Raw genomic sequence first — 27,788 nt, forward strand, 5'->3', positions numbered from 1 at the left:
TTCTGCTTACTTTCTGGTTCAATTAGAAGGTTTCACCTTGCCCACTTAATCCTGAAGTCAAATATGATTACAAACATTTTCTTCTTTGGTGTCTAAACTGTAGTAATAATCACTATAATTTCAGTTAAATACAACATCTCCTCTCAGCTGCCTTCTTTATTCTCAGGCTTATTATGTTTCATCTGCATAAAGATTGTCTTCACCATTAAGGTTTGTTAAGGATCGTTTATTTTTACAATGGAAAAGAAAACAAAAGGTGAAGATTTTAGATCCTAAAGTCTATGTTTCACTGAGTAATAGGTCATTCTTTGATTTTCACAGAACAAGCATGGGGGCGGGCAGGGGTGGGGGTGGAGGTGGGGGCCGAGGTATGGTAAAGGAGAAGGCTAAAAGAAATGGTAGATGTAGGTAAATGGAAATGTTTAATGATAAATAATCAACCATTTTATCAGATAATAACTGTAGGAAACAAGGAAAACTGAATCATGGAAAAGAGAAAATATTGTGGGGGAAGTACAAACTAGAGCTTAAATCAAAATAAATCTGATGTTACATTCTCAAGAACTAACAAATTTGCAACACGATCACAAAATTGGCATAATTAGAGGGGAATTTTAGCACTTCAAGTTTATCACTGATCTGCCTTTAAGCTTATTTGAGCAGCAAACATTTTCAGATTGTTCTACACAAAATAACATTAGCCAGATCGTTCTAGATGAAGTTGACGGTAGATCAAGTTGGGGTCTCAGACAATGAATTTTTTTATTTTCTTCAAAACATATATCCTACTAGGCTTGGGTCTTTAACTTTTATTCTTGGGGTAAGGAATACAGTTCAGATCATAGTTCCATGTGGCTTGACATAATCCTAGACACAACTCAAAAGCACTTCTTCCTCTTGATGGGATCCAGATAATCCTAACAAATGTCTGGAGAAAACAGTAAAACTAGGCAACCAACTACTTTCACATGTAGATCTCTTTCTATTATATTTTTCACCTCAGATGCAGTACTGGTGCATGAAATTTAAATCCTTTTGCTCCCATCTGAAGAACAAGGAAGCTCTATGCTGACAAGGCCAGGCTGTGGGAAGTCTATGCTGGCAAATGCCAATTCCCACCTGTTCACTACTGTAAATAAGCTCGAAGACCATACCGAGGGACCAATTAAATGAACTAGCCATGTCATTTGCCCATTGTTTTAAAGTCACTGAGAAGCACTGCAATTCTGTTCCTTGGCAATGATCCCAATTAAATGGGTGTACTTTTTATCAGGGGGCCAATTAAGTAGATTGTACTGGGTGATCATATTGTCCAATATGAAGCATATAGTGTATTAGAACCAACGTACTTCTTTTACATATATCTTTCAGCGAACTACATCCTTTCTCTTTGCAACTGGATGGAAAAATTAAGACAACTATTTGCATTAGTAAGTGAATTTCTTTAAAATTTTGTGATATCTGAAAGGATAGTACAGTATATAATCTTTCTTCAGTAAAGGAAATTAGCCCATATGGTAAGGTATTTAATATAATCCTTACTAATAAAAAAAAAAGGCAGAAAATAATTGCTTACATAGCTAAAATAAACTACCTTATCTCACAGGGAACAGCTTCAACTGTATCATTACTGACATGTTTTTTCCCTGATATATTAAGACCAACAAAATAAAATTAAACAGTAATATTACAGCTAACATCTACCTTAAAAAAGATATTAAAAGAGTTCCATATTTTTTAAAAATGCTTAATATGGCAGAAATGGCCAAATAGTCGATTAACAATGGCAAAAAGTAACAAAAGTATTTCATTGCAATCACATTCTGTTAAGTAAAGCTTCAACTTTGCATTTTGGTGTTAATATTTCTAATAGCAAGTGATCATTTTGCTTTATAGACATTTCTATTTTTCTTTGGCACCATTTTGGAACTTTACTGAAAACTACAGAAAAGGAGAATTAAATTAAAGTTTTATCTCTCAACAGCAAACACGATGTACCGTCCCCAACTCAGTGATTTAAGTTGAAATTGAACAGAGTCCAAAATGGTCTCTCTTTGATGAGGTACTTCACTCTGTCCAATAGGAACCAAGACCTTTTGGAATGAAATTAAAAAAAAAAAAAGTTCAGCACAGCCTTGGTGACACAGATGCAGGAATGCCTGTGCTCTTGTTTGGAATGGAAAAAAAAAGAGCAGATTTTGCATTCTGCAACTAAATTTCATGGATTCCAATTCTAATACCGTGGTTGTGACTGGTAAGAATTTTTGTTTGTTTGCTTCCAATTTGCTGCTGCTTTTAGACAGGCAAGGAATGCACACTTGCCTGATCTTTATCATAAACAGTTCCCTAAAGGGGAAGGAAGAGTGGCAACTGGTCATACTCATAATTCCCAGTGGAAAATAATTGGCCACACTCTTCCTTATAAAAAAAAATCAGGAGTTAAAAAAGGTCTTCTTAAACTCTAGAATGTTAAAACAATTCTCTCCCTCTGTCTCTCTCTCTTTGTCTGTCTCTCTCTCTCTGTCTCTCACTCTTTTCCTCTCTCAAAATCAATAGTTTTATTTCTACCTAGGCCCGTGTAATTATTACACCAATAAGATTAAAGGTAAATAAAGGTTAGTGAGTGGATCTCTCTATCAGGAAGATAAGATTGCATCATAATATATAGTCAGGCTCCATAATTAGAGCCACACATGCCCAACCTTGGGGTCTCAATTTCACAGCAAGAAAAAGGAAAATCACAGAGAGAGCAGTATGTGCAGTGGCCACATTGCTATACCAGACCTTTAAAATGATACATACTCCAAAGAAGCATGCCCAAACAAGCAGCCTCTGCATACACATCGGGAGACTTTTGAGCTATTCGCGGAGTGCTGAATCACACTCCAAGTGAGACCTACCAGTTGGAGATCCTTTCTTCTAAAAGTTAACTCTTAAAAGAATGTGAGGTACTGAGTACTCTGTCACCAACACATCTGAAGTCAATTCTGAGGATATGTGAGTTGGATGTACCAATGAAATCTAACTTATCTTAAAGAGCTATGTTGACTTGAATACAAATTTGTGGGCTTTAAATTTTTTGCATAGTGACCAGATGAGGGAGTCAGTTGAAAGTTGTGGGTGGGTTGGTAGGATGAAGTGTCTATTTTTGTGTTGTAACATCAATTAATTAAAAGGAAAAAAATTGGAAAATTAAATGGAAAGTTGCTTGTTTTAGTAGTTTTCAAAACATAAGTAATTGTCTGTTTATTTCCTTTTAAACAACATTCACGTGAAAGTCCTAAACAAACTCTGTATCTTAACTTTTTCCTAGTTATGAACTCTTAAGTACACAGACTCCATAATTCACATAAGTTTAGAACACATAAGGATGACAAGCATCTACCTACCAGATGCATGTTATCCTTGGCATGAATGATTTATTAATATTAAACCATCATCAGACTTACACCTGCCCTGGCAATGTTAACCTGTGACTTGCTGTCAAGTGCTCATATCTGTATGATAAAGCACCTAATAAGATTTAGTCACTTAGGTGTGAATATTGGCTTTGCTATCCCAGAAGTCTTTTATTTAAAATATCTGGCAGCTGCCAGGAACCAAGCATTGGATTGTCTTTGTGATCCCTTTACATTTTGCCGAAATAACTGGCACAAAGACAGATGAGGGTAAAACAAAAGAGCTGAAAAAACATATCTAGGAACAAGGTAGCTCAATGACCATTGAATAACACTTAGGAAAAAAAACAAAACAAAACCTGAGAAAACTTTTAATCTTATTAATTGTTGTTGTTGCTTAGTCGTTTCAGTCATGTCTGACTGTGGCCTCATTTGGGGTTTTCTTGGCAAAAATACTGAAGTGGTTTACCATTTTCTTCTCCAAATTCTATCACCAGGGTGTCTTAATTCTAATTGTAAATTTTTGTAGTCCCAAGCTTCAGGTTAGATGTATGACACATCCTGACTATTTGGAATTCACTCACTCCTCATTTTTCCCTCTTAGAATACTTTGCTTCTGCAAAAGACCCAACTCATTTGCTGTCTCGTATGGAAAATCCTTCTTTAACCCTCTTTAATGGGCTCTCCCCCTCCTCAAATTATATTATTTATTCATTTATGTATTACATAAATTCTTTGAAGGTAGGCATGTTTTCGTTCTTTTTGTTTTGTTTTGTTTTGTTTTTGTATCCCAGCACCTAAGACAAAAATCCTTGCACATAACAGGCAGTTAACGACTGCTTATTGAATTGAGGCATGTATGTCATGCTCAAATTTAATTTTAACCCGGAATTTTTGAGTAATGACTTGTTTTAAGCTCTCCTTTTAAAGGATTCGATGGGAGTCACCTCTTTCAGTATTTTTCAGACTAGAGGTATGGCAGTTCCAAAGATGGCTTCCCAGCTTTTCCTTTTTATGTAGGAAAAAGTCCCATCTCTGATACATGTTTCTTTTGAGGTAATCCAGAATGGTGGTTGTTGGAAAGCAAGGTGTAGTCTGCTACTTTCTAATCCAGGTCTATGTTTTGGGATCTTTGAGTTTAGTAATCCTTCAAGAGGGAGCAGAACATAGGAAGGAAATGTTCTCTGACTTAGTTAAGACCGAGAGGGTCATGGAGTATCTTATTTATGAAGCCAACTTCTATGGGGCCATCAGGGCCCAAATGGGTTTTTTATCAAAAAAGTTATTATTGGGCAAAAGGGGGACTTTTTTAGATGGTTTTAGGAGTAAAATCAGAATAAGCAATGGGACAGTTAAAACTTAGAGGATATATGCCAATTATCTGGTAAGAACCGGGAGGATAGCCTTGGATTCTTCTCTCATGTGAAGAATTCAAAGCCTCATTAGAAGTGCTTATGCCTTACCACTCCTTCCACTCCCTTGGGATTTTGCATGTGAAATGCTAAATCAGATTCCAGGAGTGAGGGGAAATATACTTTCAACACTCATACAAAGAGCCTAACTTATTATCATTATCATTATCATTATTATTATTGTTATTATTAGGGCTATGTAGAGATAGATGTATGCATGTATATATTCTATAGCAAGCAATATTCATTTTCATTGCTTAGTGTCAGGAAGAATAATAGTACTTGCAGTTATAAAATTCTAAGAAGTAAAGCCACACCCATACACAAGTAATAAAGAGGTCACGTAACTATAAAGACCAGACATGGAGAGCATTAAAGAAAATAAAGGGTTTTTGGCCCTGCCACAGTACTGTAATAGGCTCCTAATTGGTCTCCTTGGTTCTGTTTTCTCCTGTCTCCAGTACACCCTCCACACAGCTTGCCAAAAAAAACCTTCCAAGGCAGTGGTTGTACCATGTTATTTCTCTGCTCAAAAAATGTCAATGGCTCCCCATTGCCTATTGAATGAAATATAAACTCCTCAGTCTGTCATAGAAGGCCCTCCACCCACAATTTAACTCTCACCTACATTTCCAGCCTTATTTCATTCTACTCACTGAGAAGAGTTTGACTAGTACTTAGATTTGGACTGCTGGTTTGTTCCTCCTTATCCCATCTTTATGTGATTAGTTAAGCCATACCCCATGAAATGTACCCCTTCCTCATTCCTGTCATTCACAATCTTCGAGGCCTCAGCTCTGATGCTGTCTCCTTCATGATAATTCCTCTCTTCCAGTTGTTGCTTTTCTCTTGCTCCTCAATTCCCTTTGTACTATTTGAGTACATGCTGCATTTCCCCCAGTAGAATGTAAGCTCCTTAATGGGAAAAACTTTCATTTTGCCTTTGCAACTCCAGCATCCAGTGTAGATGCTTGTTACACATGGGAGGTCCTCACTGTCTTTTCGGCCAGTTTGTTAAAACGAATAAGCATTTACCAATTTCCTGCTATGTACAAGATACCACGTGTGAGGGCTTTGAGAAATATAAAAAAGAATAAGAAAGTCCTAACCTTCATGGAACTTAAAATTGAGTAGATTAAATGAGACATGGATACAAATGTTTACTATACAAAGTAATATGTGAAATCAGTGGGGGTACAAAATACTGTGTTAATTCAGATGATGGAGAAGTTACTTGTGGCCAGGGAAAGCATGGAGGAGGTAACATTGAAAGAAAGATAAGAAATAGGCAAATGGAGAGGAAAGATATTTCAGGTGGAAGGAATGGCAAGAGCAGAGGCACAGTGATGGGAGATTACAGGGCTTGTCTGGCCAATAACAGTTACTATATTGTTCTATAAGTGAGGAAAACCTTAGCAATATTTCAGATTTGATTCTAACTCAAAAGAAGGTGATGTTCTTTATAGGGGTTCAGCGTGGCATAATCAACAAATCAACTAAGCATTTACTAAGTGCCTGCTATATGCCAGGCACTGTGCTAAGTGCTAGGGATACAAATACTCAAGTGAAACAGTTCCTACCTTCAAGGAGCTTACATTCTACTAGAGGGACACAACATGTTCATGAATAAATATAGGCTATATTTTAAAAAATAAGCAGTGATTTCTGCTAGGGAGGCACTATCAAATAAGATATAGACTAGGGAATCAGGAGAATGGGTTTCACATCACAACCATACAACTTACTATATGACCTCACACAAGCTACTTCATCCCTATGAGCCTCAGTTTCCTTGTCTGTAGAATCAGAGGAATGAAATGGAAGGTTTCTAATGTTCTTTCTTGCTTAAAAAGGTCAGTTTAAACCTAAGGCTGCAAAATAATACTCCCAATGTGAAACAATAAATGCTTGTATTATAGCTTAAATGGTAGAACTCTTATAATGTTTTATCCCCATCACCACCCTATGAGTACAAGGTTTTTTATAAACATTCATTTCCTCCATCTTCATACACTTTCTTGGTCAGATCTATGATCTCATCCATCTAGATTTTCTCTTCACTGGCACAGGTATCAACCCCACCAACTCTTCCTCACCATGTTTGATTCTTCTCCATGATTCTCAATGAGCCCTTCACACAGGATCTAACCAAAGCATTTGAGACCTTCTTCTAGTTCTTTTAAATGAGTGCTAATCTCTCTCCTCACCTCCAGCCTTCTACACCAACTGTCTGGTGGACAGCTCCAATTGGATGTCCCCTTAGGCATCTTGTCCTTGACACGTACGAAACAAAACTCTATCTTCCCTTTTAAAACTACCCCTCTTGCAAATTTCTGTATTTCTGTTGAGGACATCACCATCCTATCAGATACCCAGATTTCCTACCTCATTATCATGCTCGACTCTTCCCTCTCCCTTATCTGACATAGGCAATCAGCTGCCAACACATTAATTCTACCTTTAAAACCTCTCTTGATTCTATCCCATTCTCATCCACATGACTACCTCCTCCTGCCCCAGTTTATACCCAATTACCTGAACTAATACAATGGCATCTTAATTGTATTCCTGGCTTCCAGTCATTGTCTATTCCAATTGACCCTTTTCAAGCTGCCAAAATAATCTTTCTAAAGCACAAAAGGGAAAGGGAAGGGAAAGGAAAAGAAGGGAAGAGAAGAGAAGGGAAAAGAAAATAAGGAAAGGGAAAGGAAAAGAGTAAGCATTTATATAGCAGCTACCATATATCAAGTGTGCTAAGTGATTTTTTTTTTTACAAATATCTCATTTGATCCTTACAACAACCCTATAAGATAAGAGCTATTATTATTCCCATTTTATGGTTGAGAAAACTGAGGCAAACCGAAGTTAAGTAACTTGCTCAGGGTAACACAGCTGGCAAATGTCTGAGATTGGACTCAGGTCTTTCTGACTTTAGGCTTAGCAATCTGTCTATTGTGCCCTGGTACCTGCCTCTAAGCCTGAGCATGTTACTACTCCCATGTTCAAAAGCCATCAATGACTCCCTCTGCATAAAGGATAACATACAGACTCTTCAGCATGACATTTGAAGTCCTTCACAATCTAGGCCCTGCCTGCCTTTGCAGGCTTATTGCATATTATTCCCCTTTATGCATTCTACTTCCAGGTAAACTGGCGCAATTACTATTTCTCAATGGCATTCCATTGATCCAATGCATGGAATGTGATCTCTCCTCACTTCTGGCCTCTTAGAATCCTCAACTTTTATTTTGGGATCAACTCATGTGCTCCCTCCTCCATGGAGTCTTTCCTGTTTCCATTCCTTCCTCAAATTATATATTTATCTGTTATGTGTTGCATTCCTTCCTCACCACCACCACCCCTTCCCCTGGATGTAATCTTGAGAACAGGGACAGTTTTTCACTTTTATCTTTTATCCTCAGGACTTAGCACAGAACCTTGCACATGGCTGGTGATTAATAAAGGTTTGTTGTACTGAACTGGATTTTAATATTTTGAGGGTACTAGTGCAGTATTCCCGCTGTCTATCTGTAATAAAGGAAGCATGGTTTAGTGGACAGAATGCTAGAGGTAAAGTTTGGAGACCTAAGTTGGAATCCCAGCTCTGACCTGAGTAGCTCTGTAGCAGTCAAGTCACTTAAGATCTTTGGGCCTGTATCCACATCAATAAAATGGGAGTAATACTACTTATGCTTGCTACCTCACAAGGTTTTTGTTAGAAAAGAGTCTTGCACACCTTAAATCACAATGTAACACATGAGCTCTTATTATCGTTCACTCTTGCTACATGACCAGCTCACTTCCTTCTATCATCAGTATCCTTGATAATACATTTTATACCACTGTCTGTATGCACATCATCATTGACAGTATGCTGAAATCTGCTTACGTCTTAGTGTGCAACTTGCTGATGTTTCTGTCAGCCCAAATGGTGCCTGGACCCATTTTCAGACACCACCAAGATTAAAGTGAGAGTTGTATGAGAGCTTGTCTTTTTTCAATACTTTATGGATTAATGATGTCATTGCTATGGGCGTCATTGCTATGGGCACTCCTTCCACAAAGATCAGAGTTCTTCCCTGGCTTAGTAGATCATCTTTGTGGGCCTGAGTCTTATCCAATCTATGTTATTAAGCCAATGCCTGAGGACACAATTAGGTAATCTGAAAAGCTTGTGGACGAATACTTTTTGTATTTGTATTCCACTGGGAAACTAGTAGAAACAAGTTGTAATCATAAGTAATCTTGTATATAGTCATCTGGGAGCAGCCTCATTCATTCATCAAACATTTATCAAGTAACTGTGATACCCACACACACACACACACACACAATGAATGCTACCAAAAGGTTAATGAAGCACAAGGATTTTTTTTTAAGATTACTCCTATCTTCAAGGAGTATAAGATCTTGTAAGGGAGCTGATAAAATAGCAATTCATATTCATGTAACACTTTAAGGTGTTTTCTTCAGAACCAGCTAACCAAGTGCAGTAGGTAATGAAAATATTTTTAACTCCCTTTTGCAGGTGAGAAAACTGAGTCTGAGATAGTTGAAATGATGTAGCTAAGTTCACACAGTTAATATCAAAGCCAGAATTTGAATCCAGGAATCTGGTTCCCAGATTTTGCACTATATTACATTATCCCTTTATAGTATTTGCATTAAAACATCATGCAAAAATGATACTTTTTATAAATTTATCTAGCCAGCATGATGTACTGCCAAGAGCACTGAAATTGGAGTCACAGACCTTGAACTGGAATCCTATCCTAGTTATGATATTTAATGTCTGTATTACTTCGGCCAAATCATTTAAACCTCTCTGGACTCAGTTTTCCCCTCTGTAAAGTGAGGGGGTTGGACAATATGATTGCTAAGGACATTTCCAGTTTTAAATCTATCATCCTATGATCTCATAAGATAGAGATGATTACTAATCTGCATGGATGGAACAAATGAAAGATTGAATAAAGTATTTATTAAGGCTTAATAAATAAGTGCTTACAATGTGCAAAGCACTGTGCTAAGCATTGGAAATTCACATAGAAAAGTAAGATGGTCCCAGCTCTCAAGGAGCTCATATTTTAATGGGGGAAACAATACATATGGAAGATTTTAGCAGCAAGTCAGATGGAAAAGTTCTGTGGTACTTAGAATATAGTGGCAAAGCAGATGGTAATGCTTCTTTTATAATGTCATTTTCACTAATTAAATTATATCAGTTTCTGATGTCAACCATTTGACAATGACAAGAACTTTCTTTTCTAGGTCTTCAAAAGACATGTTTGCAGCCTCTACGGGAGCAGTTGCTAGGCTGCATCTACGCAAGGGGGTAGGAGGATAAATTCTTAGATAAATCCCTCTAGAATTATGGGTAAGGGCTCTGGGTTGTTATTCTCAAGGCTCTTGGCTGCAGGGTTCTGGGCTATCTTCCTCAGGTGCTAAGGGGAGATAGTGGTCAAGGTGGTGATGGTGGCTCGCCTGGCACATGCTGCCTCCTGTCTGTCCCTCAGGATGCCCCACTGCTTCAGCTAATCTGGGCTGACTACCCTGTTGGCAGTTGGTTGGCAGGTAGTGGGAATAGTTGGCCCGTTCTTCGCAGGAGTTGCTTCCCTGGATGATGACTGTGAGGATTCTGCTGGAAGCAGGACAGGTGGTCTTGGGAGTACTGACGCTCTCAGCACTCTTGTGCTCATCTGTCTGTTGCTGGCAGTTGGTCCACAATTGCTGCTGGTGGTGATGAAGAAGGTATGCCACTTCTTCACAAGGATTTTTCCTTCCATAAATGGCTGCAAGAGCTGGGTGAGAAACAGGTCCAGTGGTTTGGAGGTTAGTGCTGTTCTCAGGGCTCATGGGCTCAGTCCTGACCTGTCTGCATCAGAGTCTGAGATGAGATGATAAAGATGACAAAGGGTTTTCCACACTGAGAGTTCTATAACGTTGATAAAATCAGTTCCAGATCAGAAAACAAAACAAAGTAAATCAACAACATAAGTGCATAAGAGAAGTACCAAGAACTATGAGAGTTGCAAAGAATGAGAGATCCTATCCATTTGGGAAAAGGGGGGAAGAGAATCAAGGAGAAAACTACTTGAGGAAGATCTGGAAGATGCTCCATGATGTATCTAAGAGATACAGAGAATCTAAGTTCACACTCCAGTTCTTCTACTTGTAGCTGTATAACCTTATAAGTCACCTAACCTCTCAGGATCTGTTTCCTCATCTGCAAAATTAGAAGATTGTATTATATGTGCTCTAGAGTTTCTTCCAGCTCTCAGTCTACCATGCTTTGAAGAATGGGTGGGATTTCAACAGAAGGATATAAGGGAGAGACAGGGTAAAGAAAGGTGTCATAGTGAGCAGGATAAACAAAGTTTTAGGGGCAGCTAGGTGGCATGGTAGATCTGAGTTTAAATGTGGCCTCAGACACTTACTAGCTGTGTGAACTTGGGCAAGTCACTTAACACTGATTGTCTCAAAAAAAAAATTTATAAACAAAGGTTCAGTGGTAGAAAAGTAAGGGATGTCTTAGTGGAAAAGTAAACGGTCCAGTTTAACTCAAGTGTCGCATACTTGAACAGACGTAGTAGTTCAAGGTACAAAGACAGGTGGGAACCAGATTGTGAAGGGCTTTAAATTCCCTGCTATTGACTTTGGATATTATTCACTAGAAAGGGGGAAACCACTGAAGACACTACTACATGTGGATGACTATATTCTCAGTTGTACCCTGCCCCTCCTAAACATACCTGAAACTACAAATCACAGTGCACAGTGGTCTGAGTTGAAGAAGTCAATGGCTATTTTGTGCTACAGTTGGTTTGGGTGATAAAATAACTGAGACACCAAGTACAGTTCTGGGATATCCATAGCCACATACCACAGCATGCATCATATTATTTTGAAGTACCCAGCAGAGTACCTGGCACACAGAAGGTACTTCTTAAATGTTGATTGATTGATTGATTGATTGATTGGAAGCTCCAAAATGAGATGTAGCAAACATCAACGAGCCATTCTTTGGCCAGGAGTCGTTTTCAAAGCAATTTCCAAAGGCTTAGAGATGAGTTTAACTATCTCAGGCCACTAGGGGCCATTTACTAATTTAGTGCTAACAGTGTTTTGCCTTGTTTTCCAAAGCAAAGTTCTGATAAATCACTGTGATAACAGATTTTGTTTAGAATAAAAGTACTAAGTAGACTTTTGAAGTTTTAAGTTGGAAGGGCCATCAGAGATCATCTATTACAACCCCCTTATTTCATAGATGATGTAACTGAGACCCAGAGAGGGTGTTTTCCAGACAACAGAAGATGGGTGCTATGTATATAACTGCACTTGCAACCCAGTTTTCACTGGATTAAAGAGCATTGTATTTGAAATCATGGGACTTGGGTTCTGATACTGACTCTGCCATGTACTATCTTAAGTAAGACTTCATATTTGGGGACCTCAGTTTCCTCAATGGTTAAGATGACAGGGTTGAACTAGATGACCTCTAACGTCCCTTCATTCCTAAATCTATGATTGTATTACCCTACAAATACAAAGAACCAGATCACACATCAACTGGCACCTTTTACCTTGTCAACTACGTCTCTCTTTACTCACTGTTATTTACTCTTTGCTTCTATCAGTCTGGTGTCTTCACAGTCATCTGAAACCCGGTTGAGAATGCCTTCTCTCTTCCTTCCTCTTTCTCCCTATCCAAATCCCCTTTGGCCATCTTAAATGTCTGGCAGGCACTTCTTCCTTACCTCTCTGTGCCTAATGGAGTTTTTTTCTTCCTTTAAAATACACCTCAAGCACCGTTTTCTTTATAAAGTCTTTCCTAATCCTCCCAACTGCTTCCTCCAAAACTACCTGGTGTTTAGCTACTTTGTATATTTTTGTATTTATTAGCTTTATATTTATGTCATACATATATTTATATATACTTGTTCTCCCATTAGAATGTAAACTTTTGTAGGGAAGAATTTTTTCCTTCTTTGTACTTGGACCTGGCACATAGTACAAGTTTATTAAATACTTACTGATTGATTGATTGACTGGTTCTGTTAGGGCTTAGCTTATCCTGCACCTCCTCTGGGAAGAATTCCCTTACTACTCCAGCCCACACTAATCTACCTCTTCTCCAGAATGCAGAGAGCTAGGTGGCTCAGTGGATGGAGCACTGGGCCTGGAGTCAGGAAGACCTGAGTTCAAATGTGGCCTCAGATATTTACTAGCTGTGTGAACCTGGGCAAGTCACTTAATTTCTATTTGCCTTAACCCCCGGGAGAAGGAAATGGCAAACCACTCTAGTATCTTTGCCAAGAAAACCCCACACACAGAATGGTCCAAGGGGTCATGAAGAGTTGGACACAACTGAGCAACAACAACAAAATCTCTAGAATGCTCAGTCACTTAGGAGTCCTAACCCTCTAATTTAGGACTTGATTACAAAAAAGAGTATCTTGTATCATTGTTTACTTGTTTCACATGCTGTGTGCTTCCTTTGGTTTCCCCCACAGTGCCAGGTACATAACAGCATGCACTTGGGCAACATTTCTGGATCAGCAGTGAAAAAACCTGCAGTGGGAAAGAAGAAAATGTAGACTTCCCATAAGAATGATTATAGCACAGAAAAGTATCAGAGAGAAACACAGCCCGTTCAGGAGAGTGGATAACCACTGAGAAAAGGTTTATAAGAATTAAAACCGAATGAATGAAAGCATATAGGTCAGGCAGAGAATCCAATCCCTCACGACTCAAGTGCAAACAGAGTGTAATCATGCTGGGGTTTTCTTTGGTTTCAGGTTTTGGGCCATTTGGACGCCACCCTGTTAATTCTAGCTGGGAAGCAGTGAAGGTAAGAACAATCTAAATACAAAACACCCAGAGTCACATGCTTGGGGCAGAGCCGATGCCTTCCGGTTCTCCTGAGAAACAGCTCTCTGCGGCCCTTGGCTGAGCGCACTTGCTTTTGTAACGTAATCCAAAGGGGGAAGGAAGGAAAACACAAGCTTGTGCCTTACTGACTGAGTGAAAAGTGAGAAATGCCTTACTCTTTCAAAGCAATTCTCCCACACTTCTTATAAGTTAATAGCATAGCTCATGTTGATTCAGCACTTGACAGTTTGCAGATGAGCTACGTGCATTATCTAATTTGATTCCCATAACAGTGCTGGTGTTATTATCCTCATTTTACAGAGCAGGCAACTGAGGCATAGGGAAGGTAAATGACTAGCCCAAAGTCACATGGTTTTTAAGTAACAGAGCTTGGATATCATCTCCATCCAGACTCTACATCCATTGCTCTTCTGATTCATATTGCTTCTTTGAACCTGTTTCACGTAATAGCTTTTGCTTTTGTCACAAACAAACAAAACTAATGAGATACACAGGGGATTGGGTATGATTGAAATCAAGAAAAATGAAACAGTTTTTTTATGTGAAAGGATTTTCTACATGATATGGCCAATAAGATGGCTAATTAGACACTTTCTCTAATTCTTACTAAATCTGAAATAAATGAAAACAAAACAAAACAAAAAACCCCAAAAGAGGAATTAAGTGGCAGATATAGACCAATTAAAGCTGAATTCACAGGATTAAAAAAAAGGAACCCCTACAAAGTAAAATCCTTATGAATTAACAAATACTGGAGTTATTTTTAAACTACTCACTCAGCACCCTTCCTCCATAATCCTCCATGTAAGGCCAACTATGAACTTGTGCCTGGGGCAAATATTAGAGTCTCTTACTGCTGTAGAGACTATTCCAACACACCTCACCCCTTACAACAGACTTTGATTCTACTCTGCCATATGTGTCAGGAGAGAAAAGTATGTTGCCCCCTGTTTGGGATAGCCTTAAATTAGAGGCTTTCAAGGCTTCAGAGATTATGTCTGGGAAGCCCTCTCTGTCCTATTCCAACCCTGAAAAAAGTGGCAGAGTACAGTTCCTGGCACATAATAAGTGCTTAATAAATGCTTGTCAACTTGACTTGACATTCAGCCCAGCCAAAAAGGAAAAGAATGAGAGCCAAGAGAAGAGGTTGGGCAGTGGACCAGCAGGAATGGCTATACCAGAACTGAATGAAAGGGCACTGAAATCCATCTGGGGCCAATCCAATCGTCCCCAGATGATACTCACAGCAGGGACCAAAGTTAATGAAACATAAATCCCCTAACATACAAGGAGGCTGAGGCAGCTTTGCAGTTCAGTCCTGGAAGTATACCTATCACAAAAGGAAGGAGAATTAGAAAGCAAGTGACAGGAGAATCTAAAGGAAAGAAAGCTGAAAAATAAAGATTTTAAGAGGGAGAAAAACTCAATAAAAATCCAGAGCATAAAGAGATAAATCAACAGAGGAGTCTTAAATTAGAAACATGAGTACTAAACCCTCAAAGAGATTACAAAGCTTTCTTAATATAACCTTGCTTCACATCTATAAAGTAAGTTTATGCAGTGGAGCCCAGTTCTGTGTCCATTCTGTACTTATGAAATGACTTGTGCATATGTCCCCAATTAGAGAGCAGAACTCCCTGACAGTGGACTGGGGTTTCATCTTCTAGCACTGTATTAAGAAAGCCCCACCTCCACCCCCTTCATTGAGTGGTTCCCATTGGTCTCTCACACCCTTGTGTAGCAACAAAGGCAACCAGGCAACTTAAAGACAAGATCAGTCACAGGTGTTTATAAAATTTCTGGCAAATGCCCTCTATCAATTAAAAAAAAGAGTCTAAGTAAGGCAGGAACAGAATTGGGACCACACTTCCTTCCTATGAGGTTTTCCCTCAGCACTCTTGCTACTGCAATAAGTGTGGACAACACCCTCACAGTCACTGGGTTCCATAATTGTGCTGCTGCCATCATCTTCCCTTCTCTCTTCCCCTCTCCTCATGTCCCCGTACTCCACCATCACTGTCCATCAAAAACTATACCCTTCTTGGAAGGCTGATCTTATTAATTTCCTCTCTCTCCGAACTGGGAAGTACTACAAATCCCAGAGGTCTTTGAGGTCACCCTACTCCAGTGGTTACTCTAATAAATATTACACTTGGGGAAGCTAGGTGGCGCAGTGCATAAGGCTCTGGTCTTGGAGTCAGGAGGACCTAAGTTCAAATCTGACCTCAGACATTTGACACTTCCTAGCTATGTGATCCTAGGCAGGTCACTTAACCCCAATTGCCTCACCAAAAAGCAAAAATAAATAAATAAATAAATGAATGAATGAATGAATGAATATTACACTGACAAAGGAAAATGAACCAAGCCTGATGAAACACAGAATCCTGTGAACTCTTAAGAGAACAGAAAACAACAACATGAAATGCTAGAACGGTTCATAATAGAAATGAAATTCGGTTCATAATAGAAATGAAATTTATCATAAAAGGAAATGGGAATGTTGTTCTCAATGCAGAAATAAAAAGCCTCAATGAATAAGTTGGCAGAGGGAGGAGGGGGATGAAGCCATGGTTGAGAGTTCCTTCAATGAAACAAAAAAGAGTGTAATTGATATGGGAAACCAAAAAAAAAAAAAAAAAAAAGAGGAAGGAGAAGAAGTAGAGAAAAATCTAGCTGAAGAGAAGCAAAAAGTAACATTAAAAGGATACATAATCTTTATTCAAACTATTGGTACTGACCTTGAAGAAAAGATGTGTAGAGTTTAATACTCATAAGTCTTCCAGAAGAACATAATAAATTTAAAAATAATCTGAACAACACAGGGCAAGAAATATAATAAGAAAGTTACACAGAACTGAATACAGAAAACAACACTAATTGAAATAATACATTGATCACTTCTAGGAGAAAAAAAATCCCTACACTTCAAACATTATGGTTAAAGTTAATTCTAATAACAGATAACGAATTCTGCAAGAATACAGGAGAAAGACATTCAAATATTACGACAAAAGCTTTTGAATAATACAGGATATACCAGACAAGATAGGGAGTCCTTGAAAAGAGTGGAGTTGGAAACAGCAACCACAGTGGTCACTTACTACTGAAGACTTGCGCATCTCATTACCTTTTCATCACCAACACTGTCTATTGTACTTAAACAATAAAACTTCATGGATGCACCTTCGAAGCAAACATTGGCATTTAATAGACTATGTCATTGTAAAGAGAAGAGACAGGCAGGATGTGAAAGTAATGAAGCCAGTGGGTGGTGCAGAGTGCTGGACTGATCACAAACTTAGCCTCTCCAAGCTAAATATTTGTATTCAATTGGAAATTGAGGTAAAGCCCATCAATTGGGGAATGGCTGAGCAAGTTGTGATATATGAATGGAATGGAATACAATTGTGCTATAAGAAGCAATGAGCGGGCAAATTTCAGAAAAACCCTGAAAGACTTACATGAATGGATGCTGAGTGAAGTGAGTAGAACCAGGAGAACACAGTTCATAGTAACAGCAACATTATAATAGACTATAATAGACTTAGCTCTTCTCAGCAATACAATGATCCAAGACAATTCCAAAAGCCTCATGATGGAAAATGCTATCCAAATCCAGAGAAAGAACTATGGAGTATGAATGCAGATTGAAGCATACTGTTTTCACTTTTTTTTGTTTTTCGTGTTTTTTTCCCTTTTGTTCTGTTTCTTCACAACATGAGTAATGGAATTTAAATGATTGCACATGTATAACCTATATGAGATTGCTTGCTGTCTTGAGGAGGCGGAGTGGGGATAGAGAAAAATTTGGAACTTAAAATCTTATAAAAATGAATGTTGAAAACTTTCTTTACATGTAATTGGAAAAAATAAAATACTATTTATCAAAAAAAAAAAAATTTACATTCAACAAAAGCAGTGGCCCCAAGGCAAGATGACTTAATGTCAACAAATTGGAGTGCTTCTCTTAGTGTCAACAGTTTTTGCTAACTTGGAGGGAAAGCTGATCCAACACACAGTTGACAATAGTGGAGCAGAAAAGGAGTGGGCATCTTACAGAGGTTTGGTATACAGTACCATATTTACTCACCTAGGTCAGAACACTCGCAAACATCAAGACTGGTTTGATGAAAATGATGGAGAAATTTAGAAGCTACTAAAGGAAAAGTGAGACCTCCACAGGGTTTGCCAGCAGAATAGTTCATCTATATCGAAGAAAACAGCATTTAACTCCATCAAAAATAAAGTACAAGTGAAGCTTAGAGAGATGCAAGACTCTTGGCTCAGTAAGAAGGTAGATGGAATTCAGTTTTATGGTGATAGAAACCATCCAAAGCACTTTTATGATGCCCTGAAAGCTATTTATGGGCCAGAGATGTATGGTGCATCTCAGCCACACGGTGCAGATGGAGCCACATTGATTAGTGATAAGGACATGATCCTAGAAAGATGAGCTGAACACTTCTATAAGTGTTCACAACAGACTGTCATCAATCAATGCTGAAGCCATTGACTTTTTACCTCAGGCTGAAGTCAATCCCTCTCTAGCCAAGTTTCCAACAGAAGAAGAGGTTTTGAATGCTGATTCTATTCTAGCTGAGATTTACAAGGTAGGGGGGTCCATTGCACATGCAAGCTGACTGAAATTTTCCAGGTTATATGGCAAAAAGAGGTTATTCCCCCAGGAGTTCAAGGATGCCTCCATTGTCCATCACTATGAAGGTAAAGGAAATAGACTGTCCTGCAACATTCATAGAGGAGGTCTCTCTTAGTCATTGCTGGCAAGATTCTTGCTAGAGTCCATCTTAATAGGCTAATCCTTCACCTGGAAGATAGTTATCTACCTGAGAGCCAGTGTGGCTTCAGAAAGGGCCAAAGAACAGTCGATACGGTGTTTGCTGCCTGACAACTCCAGGTAAAATGCCAGGAGCAGGATAGAGGTCTGTACATAATGTTCATCAATCTGACCAAGGCCTTTGATACTGTCAGTCATGAAGGTTTATGGAAAACTATGCCAAAATTTGGTTGCCTGGAGAAGTTCATTAGCATTGTACATCAATTTCTTGCCTGGGTTCTGGATAATGAACTATTCCAGGGATGTACTAGAACCAGCTCAAATTGGCTGGTGAGAACCTATTTAAAATTTAATTGTGAGCATATACTCCTCAGAAATTTTGCTTTGTTGATTTCTAGACTTAAAAAAATAATGGAGAAAATGTTAATAATGCAAATTAAACTTAAAAGTATGTCCTGTGAACATTTTTTTTGGAGAACCAGTTATTAAACACTTACTAGCAGACCCCTGACTGTTACCCTTTTTTGTCACCTTTGCCAATTTTCAAGGTATAAGGTACAACCTCAGTTATTTTGATTTGTATTTCTCTTACTATTAGAGATTGGACCTTCATTCATATAGCTAGTTTGTAATTTTTCTTTTGAGAAATGTTTGTTCTTAACCTTTGACCACTAATCTATTGTGGAATAGCTTTTTGCTTTATATAAACCAAATACATATGCATATATATATAATACATATATATATACACATTAGTATAATACCTTTATATATGTATATATCTTTATATATACACAAATATTTTTTATAGGAGCTAGGTGGCACAGTGGATGGAATGCCAGACCTGGAGTCAAGAAGACCTGAGTTCAAATCTAACCTCAGACACTTACTAGCTGTGTGACCCTGGGCAAGGGTTTGCCTCAGTTTCATTATCTGTTGAATGAATTGGTGAAGAAGATGGCAAACCACTTCAGGATCTTTGCCAAGAAAACCCCAAAAAGGGATCACAAAGAGTCGAACACAACTGAAAGATGACTAAACAACAACAGTATATATTTTATAAATCTTGGGTACTAATTATCAGAGAAATTTGATACAAATATTTTTCCTCATTAGACCACTTTCCTTCTTATCCTAAGTACATTAATTTTACTTGTGCAGAAGTTTTTTAGTTTCATATAATCAAGTTACCTATTTTATCTTGTGTAATTGCCTCTGCTCTTTGTTTGGTGAAGAATACATGTCCCCCCCAGAGCTTTGTGAGGTGTATGATTTGATTCTCTTCTAATTTTTTATCATATGATCTTTAATATTAAGGTCATGTATCCAATGATATTGTATTATGGAATATGGTTTGAGGTTTTAGTTTAAGCCTAGTTTCTGCCAGACTGGTTTCCAGTTTTCCTAGTTGTTTTTTCTTTTTTAACCAAATACGGAGTTCTTTCATAAGTCATTTATGTTTTATTAAACACTGGGTCATAGGGTTCCATTGTTTTTTATTTTCCCTTGTCTAGTCTGTTCCATTGAATGTTTCTCCATTTTTAACCAATACCAGATAACTTTGATGACTGCTGCTTTATAATGTAGTTTGAGGGCTGGGAGTGCTATTCCAGATTGATTCCTACTTCTCTTTATTATTTCTCTTGATATTCTAAATCTTTTATTGTTTTAAATGAATTTTATTATTTTATCAGGTTCTGTAAGTTATCCCTTTGATAATTTGATTGGTATAGCATTAAAACTGAAAATTCATTTTGGTAGTATTGTAATTTTTATTATATTGGCATGACCTAGTCATGAGCACTGAATATCTCTTCAACTATTTAGGTCTTTATTTCGTTAGGGAGAACTTTGTAATTGAATCTATGCACATATTTGTGTGCTTTGGTAGATGGATCCCCAGATATCTTACGTATTTTGTAGTTATTTGAAGTGAAATTTCTCTATTTTAAAAATTTTGCTACTATTAAATAAAAATGCAGTTGATTTTTTTAGGGTTTAATTTATAGCACACAACTTTGCTGAAGCTATTAGTTAGCTGCCTCATTATCTCTGCTGATATCCTAGAATTTTCCAACTATACTATCATATCATCAGCAAATAGAAATAGTTTCATCTATTTTTTACCTATCTTTATTCCTTTAATTTTTTTTCTCTTATCTTATTGCTGTTGCTACCATCTATAGAACAATATTAAATAATATAGGAAAGAATAGGTATCCTTGCTTTACTGTTCTATTTATTGGAAAAGGTTCTGATGTATCATTATTGCATATGATGCTTGCTTTTGGTTTTAGATAGATACTTTTTATGATTTTTAAAGGTCCCTCTATTCCTATACTTTGTAAGGTTTTTTTTAGGATAAATGAAGTGTTATATTTTATCAAAGGCTTTTTCTGCATATCTTGAGATAATCATGTGGTTTGAAATGCTGTTATTTTTAATATGATTAATTATATTAGCTTCCTAATGTTGAACAATCCTTGCATCTCTGGTATTAATCCAACTTGGTCATGATGTATGATTTCTTGGATAAATCATTGTCATCTGTTTGTTGGGGTTTTACTTAAAATTTTTGAATCAATATTTATTAATAATATTGGTCTACAATTCTGTGTTTTATCCTTTCTTCATTTAGGTATTAAGAGTGTTGTGGTGTTGATGTTCAGTTGTTTCAGTCATATCTGACTCTTTATGACTCCATTTGGGGTTTTCTTGGCAAGGGTTCTGGAGTGGTTTGCCGTTTGTTTCTCCAGCTTATTTTACAGATGAAGAACTAAGGCAAACAGGGTTAAGTGACTTGTCTAGGATCACACAGCTAGTAAGTGTCTGGAGCCAGATTTGAACTCAAGAAGATGAATTTTCCTGATTCCAAGCCAGAGCTTTATCCATTGGGCCACCTAGCTTAATACAGTCTTTTATTTTAATTTTTTAAAATTTATTTTTAGTTTTCAACATTCACTTTTATAAGATTTTGAGTTCTAAATTTTCCCCCTTCCTTCCCTCCCCCCTCCCCAAGACAGCATGTAATCTGATATAGGCTATACATGTTTAATATAGTCTTAATATATTAAGACCATATTGTCCAATAAAAGGAATGTTAGGGTGCTTTCTTTTGCAACTTTTCAAAATAATTTATGTTGTATAGGTACTAGTTATCCTTTTCAATTTTGATAGAATTCTCCTTTGAGTACATTAGCACTGGTAGTGTTTCCTTTGGTAGATCCTTTACAGTTAGTTCTATTTCTTTTTCTGAGATTGGGTTATTTAAGATCTCTATTTGATTTTCTATTAGTTTGAGTATTTTTTAAACATATTCCTCTGTTTCTGTCATGTTCTCAGTTTTTTCACTGTATATCTGTGCATAGTCAGTTCTAGGAACTTTGTGAGAATTTAGAGAGGAGAGAATTTCCATATTGATGACTTAGGGATTAGGGTCAAATGCAGCAGAGAGATCGTGAGTGAATGATTCTTGGTAACTGAGACTCTTTTTAAAAATTATTTAATATTTTATTTCCACCCAATTATATGTAAAAACAATTTTTAGGGGCAGCTAGGTGGTGCAGTGGATAGAGCAATGGCCCTGGAGTCAGGAGGACCTGAGTTCAAATGTGACCTCAGACACATAACTCTTACTCTGGGGAAGTCACTTAATCCCAATTGCCTCACAAAACAAAACAAAAACAATTTTTAACAAATGTCTCTTAAAACTTTGAGTTCTAAATTCTCTCCCTCCTTCCCTTCACTTTTCCTTCAGTGAGAAGGCAAGCAATTTAACATAGGTTTTACACATGTAGTCACAGAAAATTTATTTCTATACCAGTCATGTTGTGCAAGAAAACATACACAAAAACAAGAAAAATAAAGAAAGGTTTTTTAAAAAAAAAAGTATGCTTTGATCTGCATTTAAACTCCACCAGTTCTTTCTTTGGAGATAGTTAGCATTTTTCATCAGAGTTGTCTTGGAATCATTGTATTGATGAAAATAGCTAAGTCATTTGCAGCTGATCATAGTACAATATTGCTTATACTGTGTACACTGTTCTCCCAGTTCTGCTCACTTCACTTTGTATCAGTTCATGTAAATATTTACAGGTGTTTTTGAAGGTCTCCTGCTCATCATTTCTTATAGCAAAATAGTATTCTATCACAATTTTCTGTCATATTAGCCAATCTTATAGGTATGGGCTGGCACTTGAGAGTTGTTTTAATTTGCATTTCTCTGATCATTAGTGATTTAGAGCATTTTTTCATGATTATAGATAACTTTGATTACTTTGAGTACTGCCTGTTCATATCCTTTGATCATTCATTAATTAGGGACTGGTTTTAATTTTTATAAATTTGTCTTGGTTTTCTATTGGGGTATTTATCAGAGATGCTTGCTATAAATTTTTTTCATACTTGTGATTACTAACTGTATTTCCCTTCATCCTATTTTCCTCCTGTTTATCCTACATTTTTTTCCCTTTCATCCTGTCCATCCTCAAAAGTATTTTTCTTCTGACTACCACCTCCTCCAATCTGCCCTCCCTTCTATCAGCCTTAACCTCCCCCCCCCCACTCCCTTTCCCCTCCTGCTTTCCTGTAGGGTAAGATAGATTTCTATACCCAACTGAGTATATATGTTATTCCCTCTTTTAGCTAGTTCCAATGAGAGTAATACTCAATGTTCTCCTGCCCACCTCCTCCATCTTCCCCTGCATTGTAAAAGCTCTTTCATGCCTCTTTTATGTGAGATAATTTACCCCCATTCTACCCTTCTTTTCCCTTTTCTCCCAGTGTATTCCTCAATCTCATCCCTTTTTTTTTTTAGGTATCATTCCATCATATTCAACTCAAACCCATGCCTTCTGTCCATGTATACTCCTAACTATCCTAATAATGAGAAGATTCTTAGGAGTGACATCTTCCAATGTAGGAATATAAACACTTTAATCTTGTGAATTCCTTGTGATTTCTCTTTCCTGTTGACCTTTTTATGCTTCTCTTCAACTGGAAAGTCAAATTTTCTATTCAGCTCTGGTCTTTTCATCAGGAATGAATGTGCATCTGCCCCCGCCCAAAAGATAATACTCAGTTTTGCTGGGTAGATGATTCTTGCTTTGCCCTCTGGAATAATGTATTCCAAACCTTCCAGTCCTTTAATGTAGAAAATACTAAGTCTTATGCTATCCAGACTGTGGTTCGATGATATTTGAATTGTTTCTTTCTGGCTGTTTGCAATATTTTCTTCTTGACCTGGGAGCTCTGAAATTTGGCTATAATATTCCAGAGAGTTTTCATTTTGAGATCTCTTTCAGGAAGTGTTTGGTGGATTCTTTCAATTTCTATTTTACCTTCTGGTTCTAGAATATCAGGGCAGTTTTCTTTGATAATTTCTTGAAAGATGACGTCTAGGATCTTTTTTTGATCATAGCTTTAAGGTGGTCCAATAATTTTTAAATTATCTCTCCTGGATCTATTTTCCAGGTCAGTTATTTTTCCAGTTAAATATTTCACATTTTCTTCTATTTTTTTTTCATTCTTTTGACTTTATTTCATTACCTCTTGATGTCTTATGGAGTCATTAGCTTCCACTTGCCGAATTCTAATTTTTAAAGGATCGTTTTCTTTGTTGAGCTTTTGTACCTCCTTTCCATTTGGTCACTTCTACATTTTAAGGAGTTTTGGGGTTTTTTTTTAAATGAATTCTTGTGCATCTTTTTCCATTTGGTCAATTTTGCTTTTTAAGGCATTCTTCTCTTCATTGGATTTTTATGCCTCTTTTAGCATTTGATTTATTCTGTTTTTAAGGTATTATTTTCTTCCATTTTTTTGCCCCCTTTCTTTTTTTTTCATGATTTTTTGCATCAATGTCATTTCTTTTTTCCAATTTTCCTCTAACTCTCTTATTTGATTTTAAAATATTTTTTGAGCTATTTAAGGAATTCTTTTGGGGCCTCAGACCAATTCACATTTTTCTTGAGGCTTTGGATAGAGTAGTTTTGACTTTGTTGTCTTCTGAGTTTGTATTTTGATCTTCATTGTCACCAAAGTAATTTTCTGTCATTTCCTTTTTTTTGTTGTTTGGTCATTTTCCCAGCCTATTTCTAGACTTTTAACTTTACGTTAAACTTGGCCTCTGCTCCCAGGCTGGAGAGGGTGCTATCCCAAGCTTCAGACTTTTTATGCAGCTGTTTTCAGAGCTAGTTCTGGGGGGATGTCTCTAAGTTGTCAGTTCTTCAAAGGTGGTATGATCTAAGGAGAAGTGTGTTTAATATACTTCTGGCCTATGCTCTGGTCTGTGAGCAACCAAAAGCACTCTTTTCTGCCCTGAAACTGTGACCAGGATCCCAGATCCCCTGTGGCCATAATCTGTAGTGGGCTAGTGCTTTTCTTTGCCCTGGGACTGTGACCAGGATATGACTATGAGTAATGCAACTGCACCCAGTGCCAACACAGGGTTTTCTATAGTCTCCTTCTGACCAGTTGTCCAACCCCCAGTTTGTGGGCTGAGAGCTCCAGGAGCAGCCACTGTTGCAACTGATTCAGTCACCTCCAGGCCTGTTGCTGGCTTCCTATGGCATAGCTGGACTAGCTTGAACTAGACTACGCTGTACTCTCACCCTGATACAGCAGACCTTTCATGCCAACCTTCTAAATTGTATTGGGCTGAAAAAGCACCCTTTTCTTGTACGGATTCTGACACTCCGGAATTTGTTCTGGAACATTAAGTTGTTGGAGGGGAATTTGGGAGAACTCAGGGAGTCCTTGTCTTTTTTCCATTATATTGACTCTGACCCCCACCAGACTCTTAAGAGAGTAGTTTCAACAGAGTGATGAATGACGGGTTTAAGGAAGAGGGCTTTTTTGGTTTGTTTGCTTGTTTGTTTGTTTAGCTTATCAGAGACCTCATTTATCTGTTTCATCATGGAGGGGATCCTGAGTTATTGAAGACTAGGCCAACAGAACATAAACTCTAGCATATGGGAAAGATTGTGAGTAATGGTCTTGGAAACACAGACTGAGTCCACTTTCCAAAAGGCCAGCCTAGCTAAGTATAGACAGGCTCATCACAAGTAAGCTGGACACTAGATGACACATGCAAAAAACATAAAATGAAGAAATGTACAAAGAGGTCCCCATTTTTGTGCGGCCTCCTTCTGTTTCTTCACTGATAATGGGAGAATGATATAAAGAAGAACAGATGGTGTTAAGAATTGTACAGTTTGAGACCAACCATAAACTTTGACTTAACTGTTGGGCATCCAGATCTTTGTCCAATGAGCAATATATACCATTATCAGTAGAGGGGCTGCTAGGAAGTATAGTTTTCCCATTCAGAAAAGAGAGCCTGAAGGATAACAATAGGTAGGAGCCTTATAGGAAAGGGGAAACAGGGAGCTTTGGAGCTTCACAGAGAGGCACTGGGATGGAGATTCATTCTAGCTATAAGAACCGATTAAAAGTGATGGGCACTGCTACTCAAGACCAGTTATAATTATGAGCATTTGGAGCCTCATCTTTCTTGCTGACCTGAGTAAGGAGTAAAATGGCTGGAGAGAACTTGCCCTTATGTCTGAATGTGCCTGCCTCGTAGTGTTATTGGGACATTAGTGTCTTTATCCTCCCTCCCTCCCTCCTGCCCCCCAGTCACTGGTGCTTGGTAAACCAGAACCACTTACTTTTTTGGAGTTTCCTGTTCTTTTAAAATCTTGTTTATTTGCTATTTGTACCTTTATAATTGATTTTGTCTCAAAATAAAGATAAGATGGCTTTTATTATAGTTCCAAATGTGAGTTTGCTATAAGGTAAAGAATTTTCAGTTGTTCAGTCTTTTTTTAGTCATGTCCGACTCTCCGTGACCCGATTTGGGGTTTTCTTGGCATTGTTTGCCATTTCCTTCTACAGATCATTTTACAGATGAGGAAACTGAGGAAACAGGGTTAAGTGACTTGCTGAGGATCACACAGCTAATAAGTGTCTAAGGCTAGATTTGAACTCTGGAAGATGAGTCTTCCTGACTCCAGGCCCAGCACTCTATCCACTGTGCCACCTAGCTGCCCAAGGTAAAAGGTAAGAAGGGAAAATTCAGTTTGTGACTGAGTTTGTTTTGTTTTGTTTTTAACAGTATTCTGTAGAACAGAGAGATCAGTCTCTGCTCAATGGTTAAGGAAAGGAGATTTCTTCCCTTTCTGGGGGCTTTGAGCTTACTGATCTTCATGAATATTTGGCACTAACAAGTTCTCTGAAATAGAAGGGAGAAAGGAAAAAGTGAACCTGTGAGACCAATTGCCCCGGAGTATAAAGAGGAAAAAACCCACATAAATTCAACTCTTTGACAAATTAAAGAGGGGGCTTTACCAACAAACGGACGTACCACTGAAGGAAATGAATCGTATCAATTCCTGACACCTTCTCTATAACAGAAACTAGAAAACAGAAGGAAGTTACAGCTAAATGGAAGGATCATTCATAGGTTCTCCTGTAGATGCAATAATGGATCTGATATAGTTGATTTTATCACGTATCCAAAGGCACCAAGAAATATCATTTTATGGGAAGCTCAGTCATTTCTTATCGCGTTAATCATGGCAGACATCTATAAAATGACCATGCTGAAGATAATTAAAACTGATGTGCCAATATCTGTCACAGAAGGTGAAGTCATAGAGAAATTCTGTTGTTGTTGTTTTTCTTTTTTTTATCACTATGTAATCTTTATGACAACGATTGACATATACATTAAGGACATCCTTGATGAAAACATGAAAAGGGAACAGGCAGAATTTAGCAGATGCAGTTCTGCGGTAGACTGCATCGTTATAGCCATACAGTGGATTGAAAGATACAGAAAACACAAAGTCATCGATGCTTATTGTTTGAATTTCTAAGTGTTTGATTCAATAGAGCAAAATCTTACCTTAAAGATTTACCTCCAACAAGGTGTTTTTCATGCATGTAGTAAAAATCACACAAGAGATGTTACAATATGTATCAGTGTTCCTGCTACTGAGGAAGCTGGAGTTGGGTATTCTGACCTGCTGTAGGGTGAAAACCAACAGAATAGTCATATTAAATCTGGTACCAATATGGTGAGACCTTGGGAGGAGGGGAGTGGTAGGGTGGCAAGGAAGAGAAGGTGGGGTAGGAGACTGCCCTAAAGGAGGAGCAAATCAGCCCATCTCAGAAATGGAGCCTGTCAAAGACCTCATGATGATCAGTGATGGGGCTGGGCCCAGGAAACAGAGCAGAGACTCCTAAATGAGTCAGTCAGTCAACAAGCATTTGTTGAGCACTTAATGA

The 27,788-nt window shown here is 37.7% G+C and overlaps 1 protein-coding gene across 1 annotated transcript in view; it reads left to right on the forward strand.

Moving 5' to 3' along the window:
• Positions 1-2,172: 2,172 nt before the first annotated feature.
• PGPEP1L (pyroglutamyl-peptidase I like) overlaps positions 2,173-27,788 on the forward strand; it is an 81,559-nt gene continuing 55,943 nt past the window's right edge. The window contains exons 1-2 of the mRNA XM_027852224.1: positions 2,173-2,254; positions 13,609-13,661. Coding sequence (XP_027708025.1) covers positions 2,221-2,254; positions 13,609-13,661 — 87 coding nt within the window. The 5' untranslated portion in view covers positions 2,173-2,220. The remainder of the gene's footprint in view (positions 2,255-13,608; positions 13,662-27,788) is intronic.

The sequence above is a fragment of the Vombatus ursinus genome, unplaced genomic scaffold (assembly GCF_900497805.2).
Source record: "Vombatus ursinus unplaced genomic scaffold, bare-nosed wombat genome assembly UNPS02009205.1, whole genome shotgun sequence".
NCBI classification, from domain to species: Eukaryota; Metazoa; Chordata; class Mammalia; order Diprotodontia; family Vombatidae; genus Vombatus; species Vombatus ursinus.